We start from the raw sequence: 15,061 nt of genomic DNA, 5'->3' as shown, positions 1-15,061 counted from the left end.
TTCCTTTTATTCGTTTATTTCCATTCCGGTAGTCTGAATCTGTGGAATTCGCTAATAGTTATAACAACGCTGATCATTTTCAAACCCAATGAACCACATAAACGGCGATTAGCATTCACCCGTTGACTTTATTCTGCTCAGCTCGTATAGACCCGTCCCCTTTGGTCTGCAGGATAGTTTATTTCTAGATTCCAGGGGATTCCCCTGGCAGAGACATCACGTACACTATGCACGCATTCAAAAATCAACTTGCGATTATTTCAGAAATCAACTTAGAATTTGTTCAAAAACCAACAGGGATGCGTTCAAAATCATATGAGTAATCGATATACCAACGAGCGCTGGATGCTAGGCGCTTTGTGAAACAAGGTCCATTTCCTCAATAATATGAATTTGGCACCCCTCTCCCCACCCCCCACTGAAACTGTCGCCCGGGGCAGATACCCCTGTTTGCCCCCGCCCCCTAGTTCCGGGCCTGTTGCGCATACGTGAATCTGGCAGCTTAGGCGCACCAGTAAAATTTTTCCAGATAGCATCTGGCTGCTTACTGCTGTTGCTTATACTGCTAACTGCCACACTTCTGTAGCCAGTAGCGGGAGAGGGTACTACTGAAATGCAACTCAAGTGTACATGCTCATAATCTCGCTCGCAACCGCTCAAACAAATCTAATGTAAACAATTGTGACGTCATGCTCATTGGAGGCAATTTATTGTCATGAATAGTATTCGTTAAGCCTTTGACGCGTTTTACTGTTGGCAAACGCTTGTATGAGCAATGTGTTTTGTTGTTGTATATGGTGCATTTCCTTTGCAACTTAAAGTTTTATTTTCTTTTTTTCTCTCGTTCGTTTTTATTGCTGCAGTATTAATCTGCAGTAGCGAGATGCAGTAATATTCTTTGTTAGAGTATTGGTTCTTATCAGTCAAAGCTACAAAAATTTAACTGAAAACTAAAACAATGAAAAATTCCCGGAATTCTAAAAAATTCCCGGGTTTTTCCCGGTTTTCTCCCGGATGAAAAAATTCCCATGTTTTTCCCAGATCTCCCGGTTGTCCCGGGTCGTATACACCCTGACTGTGTATTCCGATGATGACCAAGAGTCAATTCTTCAGGACAGACGAGTATCCACCAAAAAGATAGCTTTGATGCTGGACATCTCTTGTGGGGGAGAGCCAGAGTGTAACAGTTCGATTACCACCACAATCGGTGACACGCGCAAGCTTTCAGTGAAAAGGGTGCCAAAATGTTCGATCTGCAACCGGCGAAAGGAATGTTTTGAGATACCGAAAGCCATTTCAAAAGTCCACAGCCCTTTTTGGTGAGGTTAATGACTGAGGTGGGAACTCGGCTTCATATCTGTGACCCCAAAACTGAGGAACAATCGAAACAGTGGAGCCACGATGGGTCTGGACAGTGAAAGAAATTTCCCACCCAGAAGCTGGCCACAAAAGTGATGATGTCTGTTTTCTGGGAAAAAGACTGCATTCTGTCAGTGAACATTTATCTCGAGGATCAACTATAACCAGACAACATTATGCTAATAAGCCGGACCTGTCAAAGGAAGCAACTGAGAATGAACGGCGATGAAAGTTGCCCGACAGAATTCTTTTCTCGCACGACGACGCAATTCCACACACATCCATCATCACGGCTGCCAAATTGATGACCCCGGACTTCCGACTAGACGACCGTCCACCCTACCTGCCAGACCTAGTCCCCTCGAACAAATTGCACAACTTTTATTCGGGCAGACTAGAAGTGCTGCAACGGTGATGTGCCGAGTGTCTCAGTCTCGGGAGAGAAGAAATTGAATAAATGAGTAATTTCAAACCTTCCGCTTTATTCTTTCTAGGCAAAAGCATGAACTTTTCAGCACCCACTGTTACCTTTGTAGACAACAACTAGATTCATGACCAATGTTTGAATCAAATGACTGTACATAACATGTCATGTGACAATAACGATGCACTTCTATATTCCATGTACACCTTCGGCAACTACTCCACAGCCCGTGCCACCTGGATTCTTCCTACCGACAGCAGCTTCTCTGAACTGAACAGATAGGAGCTCTCCTGCAAGCCAGACCTCCCCCCCCCCCCCCCCCCCGCAACCTGGTCTAGTCCCCATCTACATGCCTTGATTTCCCCCGTCCCCACACACCTTTTGCCTTCCCCAGCTCACTTGCACAGTGCTTTTCCCTCCTTTCCCTTTCCCCTTTCGCCCCCAGCACTGCCCCCCCCCCCCCCCCCCCGGTGCGACCTAAGCTCCCCTACCCCGTCCCTCCTCACTCGCGCACGTGTGCTGCAGCACCTCCCCTTCCCCACCCCACACATCCGCCGTATTCCCACTACCAGGGTGTATACATGGAAAAGGAAAGGAAATTCCCGGATTTCTCGGTTGAAAATACACTTTCTCCCGGGTGAAAATACATTTTTCCCCGTGTTATGTGAGAGTATACTTTTCCTCGCCACTGTAAAACTTATCAGTCATTTGAATATTTGAAAGTTTATGGTTTTATATGCTGACGTAGAATTTCCCGGCACTTTAGGAAACAAAGATTCGGGGAGGGGGGGGGGGACACGTTTTGGAAAGATCTTTGATGTGCAACAGCAACATACATATTTTCATGTTATGAAGATATAAATTCGAATTCTACCAAACACCGCATGTGATGTAGTCAGCCAATAGCAAGATCACTCATAAGTAGCGCGAACACACAAATAAGAAAAGTTGATGGTTTAAAGTAATACACATAGTGTTGCTACAAGAAAAACAGAGGTTTCATATATAATCATAGTCTCAAAGATTAATAAGCTGCAAGAGAAGCTAAGCTTCCACATATAATTTTGATCTTTTCTGCGCGTGTTACACCTCAAGATATATCACACAAATGTGCCAGTAAAATTTTTAATAACGATGTAAATGTCTGATCTTCTGGGGTCGAAATTCTTCTTGATGGTCATCCTCAAAGAGTTGATTTTTAAATGAGAGTCAAACGCTCTGTGATTTAAGAAATTCATCGTACATTCTCGCACATAGTTCATCTTGCATAAAAGGAAATTTACATTGAAAGTAACACTTTTCAAACCACCATTCGCAATATATTCCCGTGACCTGTTAGAAATAGGTTCGTTTCAGCAGTTGCCAGAGAGCGCCAGATAACAGGCGCCACCGCTCTTGCGCAGCTACGATGACACAGGAAGCGCGTATGTTCATACGTGTAAAACATTAAAAGATCTTGCACTATGTCACAAAAGAAACAAGACATGAGAAGACACTTCAAGGTCATCGGAACTTCATGAACCATACTAAAATGCATAATTCAGCTTCAAGTGCACATTCGTATGTCCAGATTCAGATGTAAATTTTCCTGAGTACCAGTACTGTATTACCTCATGTTTGGTTCTTTAGTATGGCATAATGCCATGCGAGCTAGAAGATGGAAAACGTGCTCTTGAAATGCAGCGAACAGTTGAAACTAGCCAACAGTGTGAAATTAAACACTTCGTTTCAAATAAACTGACTGCCTCAGCAGAAAAGATTAATAAAAGCCAAATCTCTTTAGCAAACCGACAAAGATAACTTCATTGTTCTGCAAGGCGATTAATACTTGACTGTCAGAAAGGTAGAAATAAAACCTGAAAATAACAACATATTTTAGCCTTCCGTAATTATGCGAACGATTTTAATTCATTTGATAGCTCCCGGCCACAGAAATCCGTTTTGTTTTCATTTGATGTGAGAGTAATAAATGAAGAGGAAACAGCAAAATCACAAAACTTAAACACAGGTCACGTGGAGACTACCCACCTCCCCACCACAACTCAGACTGCTCTGTGCATCAGCCCCGGATCTACGATATTTCTGGACTGGGCAATACTAGATAGTGGCACCCAGCCACACATCCATAGCCAGAAGTGGGAGAAGGAATTACCCATACGCGACTCAACTGCGCATGCACAAGAGCCCGCCCGCAACTGCTACAACGAATATAATGTCAACAGCTGTCACGTCACACTCATCGGAGGCGATTTGTCGTTATTAATCAATGCATAGTCTTTCTAAAGCCTTTGACACACTTTGTTGTTGACAGACGCTTGTATGAGCACTATGTTTTGTTGTTATATAGGGCGGATTTCCTTTACGACTTAAGTTTTATTTTCGTTTTTTCTTCCTCTTGTTAATGTTTTTTGCTGCAGTATTATCCTGCAGACGCGGGATACAGTAACATCTTTTGTTGGAGTATTGGTTCTTACCAGCCAAAATGACAAAAATTTAACTGAAAACTAAACAATGAAACGTTCCCGAAATTCTGTAGATTCCGGCTTTCTCCCGGATGAAAAAATTCCCGGGTTTTTCCCGGATCTCCCGGTTGTCCCGAGTCGTATACACCCTACACTACGCACCCCGGCCAATATTACCGCTCGACAGTCTGGCCTCGGCGGTGGGAGATGACGGTGACAGTGCGTGTCCGAATCGTACGTGTATCGACACTCGGGTGCTTTCTAAACCCTAGATTATTCTACTTTTAAGTTGTCACCATTCTCCCAGTCTTCACACCGAATACCTCTCCGATGCAGCTCTGTGAGCTATTTTGCCCCATGCAACCTCCTCCATCTCCAAATAACTACCGTAACCTATGTCTGTTCGAATCTGCTCACCGAATTTGTGTCTCAGTCTCCCTCAACAATTTCGACCCCCAAAACATCCCTCCTTTACCAAAATGATGATTCCTTGATGACTCGTGATGTGTCCTATCGACCGATTTCTTCTTTTAATCGAGTTGTCCTGTAAATTTATCTTTTCCCCATTTTGATTCAGAATCTCTTAGTTATTTCATCTATCTATATGATTTCCAGCATTCTTCTGTAGCTCTCTAATTTATTCTCTTCCTTTCTGACATGCTTATTGTCCATATTTCACTTATATAAAGCTACACTCAGGTCATATACCTTCAGAAAATATTTCCAAATATTTAAATTTATATTTCTTATTAGCAAGTTCTCATTTTTGGCAAATGCTTTTCTCACTATTGCCAGTTTGTATTTTATATCTTCTCTACTTCCATTGTCAACGGTTATTTTAGTGCCCAAATAGAAAAACTCATCAACTATTTTTAGTATCCGATTTCCTCATCTAATTCTATCAGCATCACTTATCTCAATTCTGTTCCTTTCTATTGCCCTCATTTTACTTTTGTCAATGTTTGTCTCGCAACTTCTCTTCGACTCACTATCTGTTCTGTATGACTGCTCTTCCGAACCCTTTGCAGCCTGTAACAGAATTAGCTCGCTCAATGTACAGGTAGAGGTTACGACACTGTCTCACTCCCTTCTCATGAATTTTCACTCCTAGCATTTCATCCCTACTATCTACAGGATTACACAGAGTGTATTTCAATCAACATTGTCAAGAGCTTTATCTAAATCTACAAATATACTAGAATCATATGTTTGTAATTATTTAACCTGTCTTCTGAGATCCGTTGTAGGTTCAGTATTGTGAACTAATCTACCCCGCCGGCCATCCTGATTTAGGTTTTCTGTGATTTCCCTAAATCGCTCCAGGCAAATGCCGGGATGGTTCCTTTGAAAGGGCACGGCCGACTTCCTTCCCCGTCCTTCCCTAAAAACCGATGACCTCGCAGTTTGGTCTCTTCCCCCAAAAAACAACCAACAACAACAACAACAACAACAATCTACCCCGAGGTCAGCTTCCACCAATATTTCCATTCTTCTGTCAATAACTTGAAGTGGTATTTTGCAATTGTGACTGATTATAAATGACGGTTCAGCAATATTCACATTTGTAAGTGTCTGCCTTCTTTGCAATAGCAATTATGAAATTCTTGTTGAAGTTTGATGGTATTTCGCATGTCTGAAGCGTCACACATACCAGGTGGAATAATTTTTGTCACAGCTGGATATCCCAAGGATCCCAGTAGTTCTGAAGGATTTCGTCTACGACAGGACCTTTGTTTTGATTTAGATCTTTCAGAGCTCTATCTAAATCTTCTTGCACTATCATATCTCTTATCTTGTCTTCACCTACTTCATTTCTCCTTTCTATAATACTGTCCTCAAGTTTGCTTCCTTTATACAGATCCTTCCACTTACAGTTTTCCCTTCTTTGCTTAGAACTGGGTTGCCAACTGAGCTCTTGATACCAATACAGCTATTTGACTCTTCTCCAAAGGTCTCTCTTTAAATTTCCCATATGAAGAATCTTTTGCACTGTCTATGAATCTCATTTTTTAGACATCTGGATTTCTTTTTTCCTCCTTCATTTATTGCTGTTTTCAGATGTCAATTAGGTTCAATATTTCATGTGCTATCCAAGGATATCTACTGGAGCTTTTTTTGCCTAATTGATGCTCTGCTGTCATCACTACTTCATCTTTCAAAGCTACCCACTCATCTTCATTTTATTCCTTTCCTCTGCCTCAGTCAATGTTGGCTAATGTTCCCTCTAAAACACCCAGCAACCTCCAGTTCTTTCAACTTACCCATGCACCATTTCTTTTATTTCCAGGTTTCTGCAATTTCTTCCGTATTAATCACAGTTAACAATCGATAAATTACAGTCAGACCCCACAACTTCCTCTGGAAGTGTTTTGCAGTTCAATATCTGGTTTTGAAAGCTCCTTCTTACCACTATATAATCTATTTTTAACATTCTGTTGTTTCCAGGTCTCATCGACCTATAAAGCCTTCTTTCACGATCATTAAAGCAAGTACTAGCAATGTTTAAATTGTGCTCAGTGCCAAATTCTTCTAGGCAATTTCTTGTTTCATTCACGACTCCCAGCCCAGTTGGACACTAATTACCACAGTTGTGAGAGCAAATGTTTCACGACAGACAGACACTATGTACTCAACTGAAACGTAACAGCAGACATTCGCCCTGTCCCCAATTTTTCATGCAGTTTAGTGTTTACGGTGCTATATCTCTCGCATTATATGGTGTACGACGATATAATTTCACAGATGACTTAGGTGATACATGTAACTACCGTATGGAAAATATGTTGAGAATACATTTCATAGTTAACAAGCAACAAATTGAAAGATCACGCACGATGCAGGAGTTTTACTGCACAAATAGTGAAAATTTAGTAAGCAATAAACTGTTTTCGTTTCATCATTTTGTGGGGGGGGTGTCAGGTAGAAAAATCTTCAAAAATGTTTGAAAAAGTGTGTACAGTTTGTCGGAAGTTGCTAAGTGCTTTCATTCTCAAATACTTGTGAGTTACACTGCCTGAGGGCAAATGTGCATTTGTAACTGTATTACTTGCCTTATTGTGTTGAACTTTCAACTTAAGTTTATATCTCTTAATGAGTGAATTGTGACAGCAGTCTAAATATTTAAATTCAGTCAATAATTAAATAGGTTACATATTGAAAATTGAAATTTGGTTGCCTCTACACTGCAACTGGTATTGGGTTTCAGGACTGTGTTTTAGTAATGTAGATTAGAAACATTTAATTTAAAAACTAACAGGTATATAATAATATTATATTCAAAGAATGAATTCAAATGGACTGACAAGAAAAATTGTGTGGTTGTTTGAAAAATTGAAAAGGAAGAGGGAGGGGTGAGGAAAGTGAATTGAGAACCAAAAGCAGTCAACATAAATTGAAGACGGAACAGATATTTCAGAAAGTTAATCTCTACACTGTTCAAACAACAAACTGTCAGTGTACTGCTTAATGCTATTCGTATTGTCAACACTTAATCTTAATCTGCATCTACATCCACATTTATACTCCGCAAGCCACCCAACGGTGTGTGGCGGAGGGCACTTTACATGCCACTGTCATTACCCCCCTTTCCTGTTCCAGTCGCGTATGGTTCGCGGGAAGAACGACTGCCGGAAAGCCTCTGTGCACGCTCAAATCTCTCTAATTTTACATTCGTGATTTCCTCGGGCAGTATACGTAGGGGGAAGCAAGATATTCGATACCTCATCCAGAAACGCACCCTCTCGAAACCTGGACAGCGAACTACACCGCGATGCAGAGTGTCTCTCTTGCAGAGTCTGCCACTCGAGTTTGCTAAACATCTCCGTAACGCTATCACACTTACCAAATAACCCTGTGATGAAACGCGCTGCTCTTCTTTGGATCTTCTCTATCTCCTCTGTCAACCCAACCTGGTACGGATCCCACACTGATGAGCAATACTCAAGTATAGGTAGAACGAGTGTTTTGTAAGCCATCTCCTTTGTTGATGGAATACATTTTCTAAGGACTCTCCCAATGAATCTCAACCTGGTACCCGCCTTACCAACAATTAATTTTATATGATTATGCCACTTCAAATCGTTCCGTACGCATACTCCCAGATATTTTACAGAAGTAACTGCTTCCAGTGTTTGTTCCGCTATCATATAATCGTACAATAAAGGATCCTCCTTTCTATGTATTCGCAATACATTACATTTGTCTATGTTAAAGGTCAGTTGCCACTCCCTCCACCAAGTGCCTATCCGCTGCAGATCTTCCTGCATTTTGCTACAATTTTCTAATGCTGCAACTTCTCTGTATACTACAGTTAATTAGTACAAAAACTATTACTCTCGAAAAAAAAAGAAGAAAACTTCTAGCACCTCAGCTGGCCGGAGTGGCTGAGAGGTTCTAGGCACTTCAGTCTGGAACCGCCCGACCGCTACGGTCGCAGGTTCGAATCCTGCCTTGGGCATGGATGTGTGTGATGTCCTTAGGTAGTTAGGTTTAAGTAGTTCTAGGTTCTAGGGGACTGTTGACCTTAGCAGTTAAGTCCCATAGTGCTCAGGACAATTTTTCTAGCACCTCAGTTTTACTACGTAGCTGATGTTCACCTTCTATTTGTCGCTTAACATTTATTCGATTACAACGGTATTCTTCAAATAAATTTACGTTCGCGCCTATAAATACTGAATCCTATTTACAGCACATCACTACTCGTAACGCAGCATTATAATGAACAAGGCTACTTGCCGTGTACCTAACAGTACTTTTCAATCTGCAAATCTAGATATTCAGATAATTTGTAGAAACAGTGGCTCGTGGCATACGTTTTTAATTTTCTTTTGAGTCGGTAGAGAGTCCCAATTTCCTGTTCTACGTTAGGTGGGAGCCCGGTGAATATCCTACCACCGAAGCACATCACTCTGCTACGAACCACAGATGAGAGGATGAAGTCAGCACAAATATTATTTCACTCAACACGAATATTATTTTTGCGCCTATCTCACAGTTCGGTCGAAAATGATTTTTTATTACCAGAAGCAAAAATCATTAAGGTACGGATGTTTGCGAAGCAAGTGTTAGAATTCAAAGATCCTTAGAAAGTGTTCTGGAAACTGTGCGTTTATCTACTTTACACAATATCTCTACCACTCACTTCTGTCGAACCGACACTTTACGTAATTTATGTGCACATTATGACAACATAATTCAGTAAAAGAGCAGACATTGAAAATATAGGGTGATCAAAAAATCAGTATAAATTTGAAAACTTAATAAACCACGGAATAATGTAGATAGAGAGGTATAAATTGACACACGTGCTTGGAATGACATGGGGTTTTAATAGAAGCGAAAAAGAAGAAGAAGAAGAAGAAGAAGAAGAAGGAAAAAGTTCACAAAATGTCTGACAGATGGTGCTGGACAACAAAACATCAGTAACTGCTACCGTGACGGGTGAGAGGTACGCCGATATGTTACAGAATCACATCATCCCCAGCATGGCTGATAAACACGTGCTGGAACGTACGATGTTTACGCAGGATGGCGCTCCACCCCATATTGCTAGACGCGTGAAAGATCTCTTGCGTGCGTCGTTTGGTGGTGATCGTGTGCCCAGCCACCTCTTTCGTCACGCTTGGCCTCCCAGGTCCCCAGACCTCAGTCCGTGCGATTACAGGCTTTGGGGTTACCTGAAGTCACAAGTGTATCATGATTGACCGACATCTCTAGGGATGCCGAAAGACAACATCCGACGCCAATGCCTCACCATAACTCCGGACATGCTTTACAGTGCTGTTCACAACATTATTCCTCGACTACAGCTATTGTTGAGGAATGATGGTGGGCATATTGAGCATTTCCCGTAAAGAACATCATCTTTGCTTTGTCTTACTTTGTTATGTTAATTATTGCTATTCTGATCAGATGAAGCGCCATCTGTCGGACATTTCTTGAACTTTTGTATCTTTTTGGTGCTAATAAAACCTTCTAATAAAACCCCGTGTCATTCCAAGAATGTGTGTCAATTTGTACCTCTCTATCTACATTATTCCATGATTAATTCAGTTTTCAAATTTATACTGACTTTTTGATCACCCGGTATATAAAATACGCTGATAATCTAAACTGGAGGAGCTCCCGAGGTCACACGGTGCCGAACGGAGCACCTCGACCATTTTATCAGAGTGTCTACTCTATTCTGACACTCAGTCGAGCCGGTCGCTCACCTCGCAGGTGAGGGCGGCGGAGTGCAGCTCGGCTGCAGCGAGGACGCGGTGGCGCGGGTGGAAGGCCAGCGGGTTGCCGCGCAGGTCGAGCCGGCGCAGCGCGGGCAGCCCAGACAGCGGCGCCAGGCAGCCGTGCGCCGCCAGGCAGTTGCCCGACAGGTCCAGCTCCACCAGGGACGCCAGCCGCAACACACCTGCGGCGGGAAACAGTCTGTCTGTTCACATTACGTGTTTGGAGAGGTTAATAAATTTTGCTTAGATATAGGAATCTCTGACCACTCCGCATTATTCATTAAACTACCAAAACTCTATAAAGAAATTTCGTGTAACAAAAGCCACATGAATAGGAACTTCAATGAAAAAAACCTAACTATATTTAGCAATAAGTTAAGTGAGGTCGAATGGCCTTATGACAGCTGTATCTCAAGAAGTACTAACTTTAACAAATTTCTTGGTAGCTTTCTTGAAATATTTAATTAAACTTTTCTACTTAAAACCAAATGTAACAAAACGACTAGGAAGATTCAATGGATAACTCGGGGTATAAAAATTTCTAGTGCCAGAAAGAGGCAACTACAAAATGAACTGAAGTATAACAAAAACAGGCTTTTTGCTGTGTATGTGAAACATTATAAAGCCATATTCAAAAAAGTTGTAAAGGCAGCAAAACAAATGGTAAACAATAAGTTTATTTTACAACATAATAGTAAGACAAAGGCAGTGTGGTCTGTTGTCAAATCAGAGTTAGGTGTTAAAGTCAGTAGTAATGAAATAACTAAGATTAAAGTAGATGATAATGTTGTTGTAAACCCAGCTCAAATATCAGAATGTTTTAACGAATTCTTCATAAATGTAGCAAAGTCAGAAGTTGATGTAGCAGGATATCAGAGTAAAGTAAATCCCTTTGGACTCGACCAAGAAGCCGAGTATCTCACAGATTTAAAAAAAGTCACAATAAGGGATGTGAAAAATGTTATATTGTCATTAAAAAATAAAAATTCTGCTGGGTGGGATGGGACACCAAGTAAAGTGATTAAAGCAGTATATGACATAATAGCACCCCCGCTAGCTAAAATAATCAACCGGTCTTTTGAACAGGGGTGTTTTCCTGATGTGTTAAAATATGCCAGAGAGAGACCTCTGTCCGAGAAAGGGTTGAGGGAAGATATGGGAAACTATCGCCCTATTTCTATTCTCCCAATCCTGTCAAAAGTGTTAGAGAAAGTAGCTGCAAATGAGATCAAAAATTTTATCGTAAAAAATGATATTATTGTAAGTAACCAATTTGGATTCTAACAAGGAAAAAACACACTGGATGCAGTAAATAACTTTATTGAGAAGATATGCAAATCATTGGATCAGAGGAGTAAAGTCGCAGGTATCTTTTGCGATCTTCCAAAAGCATTTGACTCGGTGAACCATGACTTGCTTATCTACAAATTAAACAAATATGGTATTAAGGACAAAGCTCTGAAATGGCTCACATCATACTTGCACAACAGAAAGCAAAGGGTATGTGTCACATCAAATGGAGTGAATTATTATTCTAAATGGAGTACAGTATCACAAAGTGTGCCTCAAGGCTCCATTTTGGGGCCAATCCTGTTCCTATTCTATGTAAATGACTTGCCCATAAATATAAATTCCCCGTCAGTTCTGTTTGCGGATGATACTTCTGTTTTAATTGAAGATGATGCAGAAAAAATTCAGAGCTCCATTGTGAGCACAATGGGTAGTCTAGAAAACTGGTTAAAACTGGTTACAGTTAAATGGCTTGAAACTGAACATTGCAAAAACCAATATGGTACATTTCAAAACCAAACATTTGAAATGTGTGGATCTTAAAATACATCATCACAATCATCCTATGGAAGAAGTTAACACAGCCAAATTCCTAGGAATAAATGAGGACAACAACTTAAACTGGAGTACACATATTGAGTTCCTATCAAATAAACTAAGCAGCTTTGCATTTGCAATGCAAATATTAGCAAACTCTACAGACATGAGTACACGAAAAATAGCATATCATAGTTATTTTGAATCTGTCATTAGGTATGGTATCATTTTCTGAGGAAATTAAAGGAGTGTATCTCAAATACTGAAACTGCAAAAGAAAATTATACGATACATGTGTAGTGCACAACAAACAGAATCTTGTCGCCCATTATTTCGGAACTTGCAAATCCTAACAGTTCCCTCCACATACATTTATGAAATTATAATCTTTGTACACAGCAGACAAAAATTATTTGAGGAAAATCATTTTAACCACACATACAAGACAAGAAATAAAAATAATTTTATGTTACCCACACACCATTTAAAATTATATGCATGAGCTCCACAGTATATGGGAATGACAATATATAACAAGCTAATGGGCAAAAATATATTTAATATGAAGCCAGAGAGTCTAAAAATAAGGCTACAGCAGATCTGTGGGAGAAATGCTACTATTCATTAGAAGAATTCATAAAGGATGACAAGATAATTTGAGCAAGGGGTAATGAATTGTTAGTCTTTTATTGTATGTGTAACAAAATTGTGTTATTATTTGTTAAAATCACTTGTTGTAATTAATTGTTAGTTTTTTTATTGTATGTGTATTTTTATGTTGTATTATAGTTATGGTACCATTTGTTAAAATCAGGTGTTGTATGTATATGGTAGAACTTTACCAAAATTTTGACATGTCTCCTGTAACTGAATCAAATGATTTGGATTATGTATGTTATGAGACTAATAAACCACAATTCACACTCCATCTCCCGACGAGCGTGTCGCAAAAGGGAGTCATCGAGACGTTGAAAGAGTCGAGAACAAACTGCACGCTGACAGCCAGGAACGGCCACTGCTGCAAAGTGTCCTCACTTATTCACTTCTAGATTACTACATATGCCACAATCAGCAATGTGCAAACATGGAGATTTTCACTAACAAGCATTGGTGCTTTTCATTATTTAAGTTCTCTGTTACAGTACGATCACAGACAAGGTGCGTCGGTAGTAGAGCACAAAATTTGGAGTCCGTTATTGGGAAAGCAAAAACGAGCACAATTTATAACACCGAATGTGGCTCGTTCATGATTTTGGTGCTCTGTTACTGATCTTCAGTGCACTGTTAAAACATGAATGTTCTAAGTACACAGTTTGATATCCTTAAGAAGTTGCTTGCGTCTGATTACAGACACAAATTTCTGTGTAGCAAAGTGACTGATTACACTTCAGCTCTTCATTCAAAGTTCAGATCAATATACAAAGGAAACTAAAATATATTTCAAAAGTGTAACACAAAATAAGACTGCATAAAAGGTGCACAAAACGTTGTGAGGATACTGAGAAACAAAATAACCGTGGGAGAGACAAGGTAGATAATCAACTACCAGAGAGTGACAATAATCGTGTTGGGGAGCGAAAGGCTATTTACAATTTGTACAGAATCTACGTGGCAGTTATAAGAGTCAAAGGGCGTGAAAGGAAAGCAGTGGTCGAGAAGGAAGTGAGACAGGGTTGTAGCCTATCCCTGATGTTATTCAACCTGTATATTGAGCAAGCAGTAAAGGAAACAAGAGAAAAATTTGGAGTAGGAATTAAAATCCATGGAGAGGAAATAAAAGCTTTGAGGTTTGCCGATGACACTGTAATTCTGTCAGAGACAGCAAAGCACCTGGAAAGGCAGCTGAATAGAATATACAATGTCTTGAAAGGATGACATAAGAGGAACATCAACAAAAGCAAAACGAGGATAATGGAATGTAGTCAAATTAAACCAGGCAATGTTCATCTACATCTACATTTATACTCCGTTAGCCACCCACCAGTGTGTGGCGGAGGGCACATTACATGCCACTGTCATTACCCCCCTTTCCTGTTCCAGTCGCGTGTGGTTCGTGGGAAGTACGACTGCCGAAAAGCCTCCGTGCACGCTCGAATCTCTCTGATTTTACATTCGTGATCTCCTCGGGAGGTATAAGTTCGGGGAAGCAATATATTTGACACCTCATCCAGAAACACACCCTCTCGAAACCTGGACAGCAAACTACACCGCGATGCAGAGCGCATCTCTTGCAGAGTCTGTCACTCGAGTTTGATACACATCTCAGTAACGCTATCACGCCCACCAAATAACCCTGTGACGAAACGCGCCGCTCTTCTTTGGATCTTCTCTATCTCCTCTGTCAACCCGACCTGGTACGGATCCCACACTGATTAGCAATACTCAAGTATAGGACGAACGAGTGTTTTGTAAGCCACCTCCTCTGTTGATGGAATACATTTTCTAAGGACTCTCCCAATTAATCTCAACCTGGCAGCCGCCTTACCAACAATTAATTTTACATGATCATTCCACTTCAAATCGTTCCGTACGCATCTTCCCAGATATTTTACAGAAGTAACTGCTACCAGTGTTTGTTCCACTATCATATAATCATACAATAAAGGACCCTTCTTTCTATGTATTCGCAAGACGATACATTTGTCTATGTTAAGGGTAAGTTGCCACTCCCTGCACCAAGTGCCTATCCGCTGCAGATCTTCCTGCATTTCGCTGCAATTTGCTAATGCTGCAACTTCTCTGTATACTACAGTATCATCCGCGAA

The 15,061-nt window shown here is 40.6% G+C and overlaps 1 protein-coding gene across 1 annotated transcript in view; it reads right to left on the bottom strand.

Moving 5' to 3' along the window:
• Positions 1-15,061, bottom strand: part of LOC124719027 (actin cytoskeleton-regulatory complex protein PAN1) — a 169,062-nt gene that overhangs the window by 146,494 nt on the left and 7,507 nt on the right. The window contains exon 2 of the mRNA XM_047244696.1: positions 10,458-10,651. Coding sequence (XP_047100652.1) covers positions 10,458-10,651 — 194 coding nt within the window. The remainder of the gene's footprint in view (positions 1-10,457; positions 10,652-15,061) is intronic.

Source organism: Schistocerca piceifrons, chromosome 10 (genome assembly GCF_021461385.2).
Source record: "Schistocerca piceifrons isolate TAMUIC-IGC-003096 chromosome 10, iqSchPice1.1, whole genome shotgun sequence".
Lineage (NCBI taxonomy): Eukaryota > Metazoa > Arthropoda > Insecta > Orthoptera > Acrididae > Schistocerca > Schistocerca piceifrons.
Note: the sequence above shows the minus strand (reverse complement) of the source record. Positions and strands in the feature narration are given on the sequence as shown.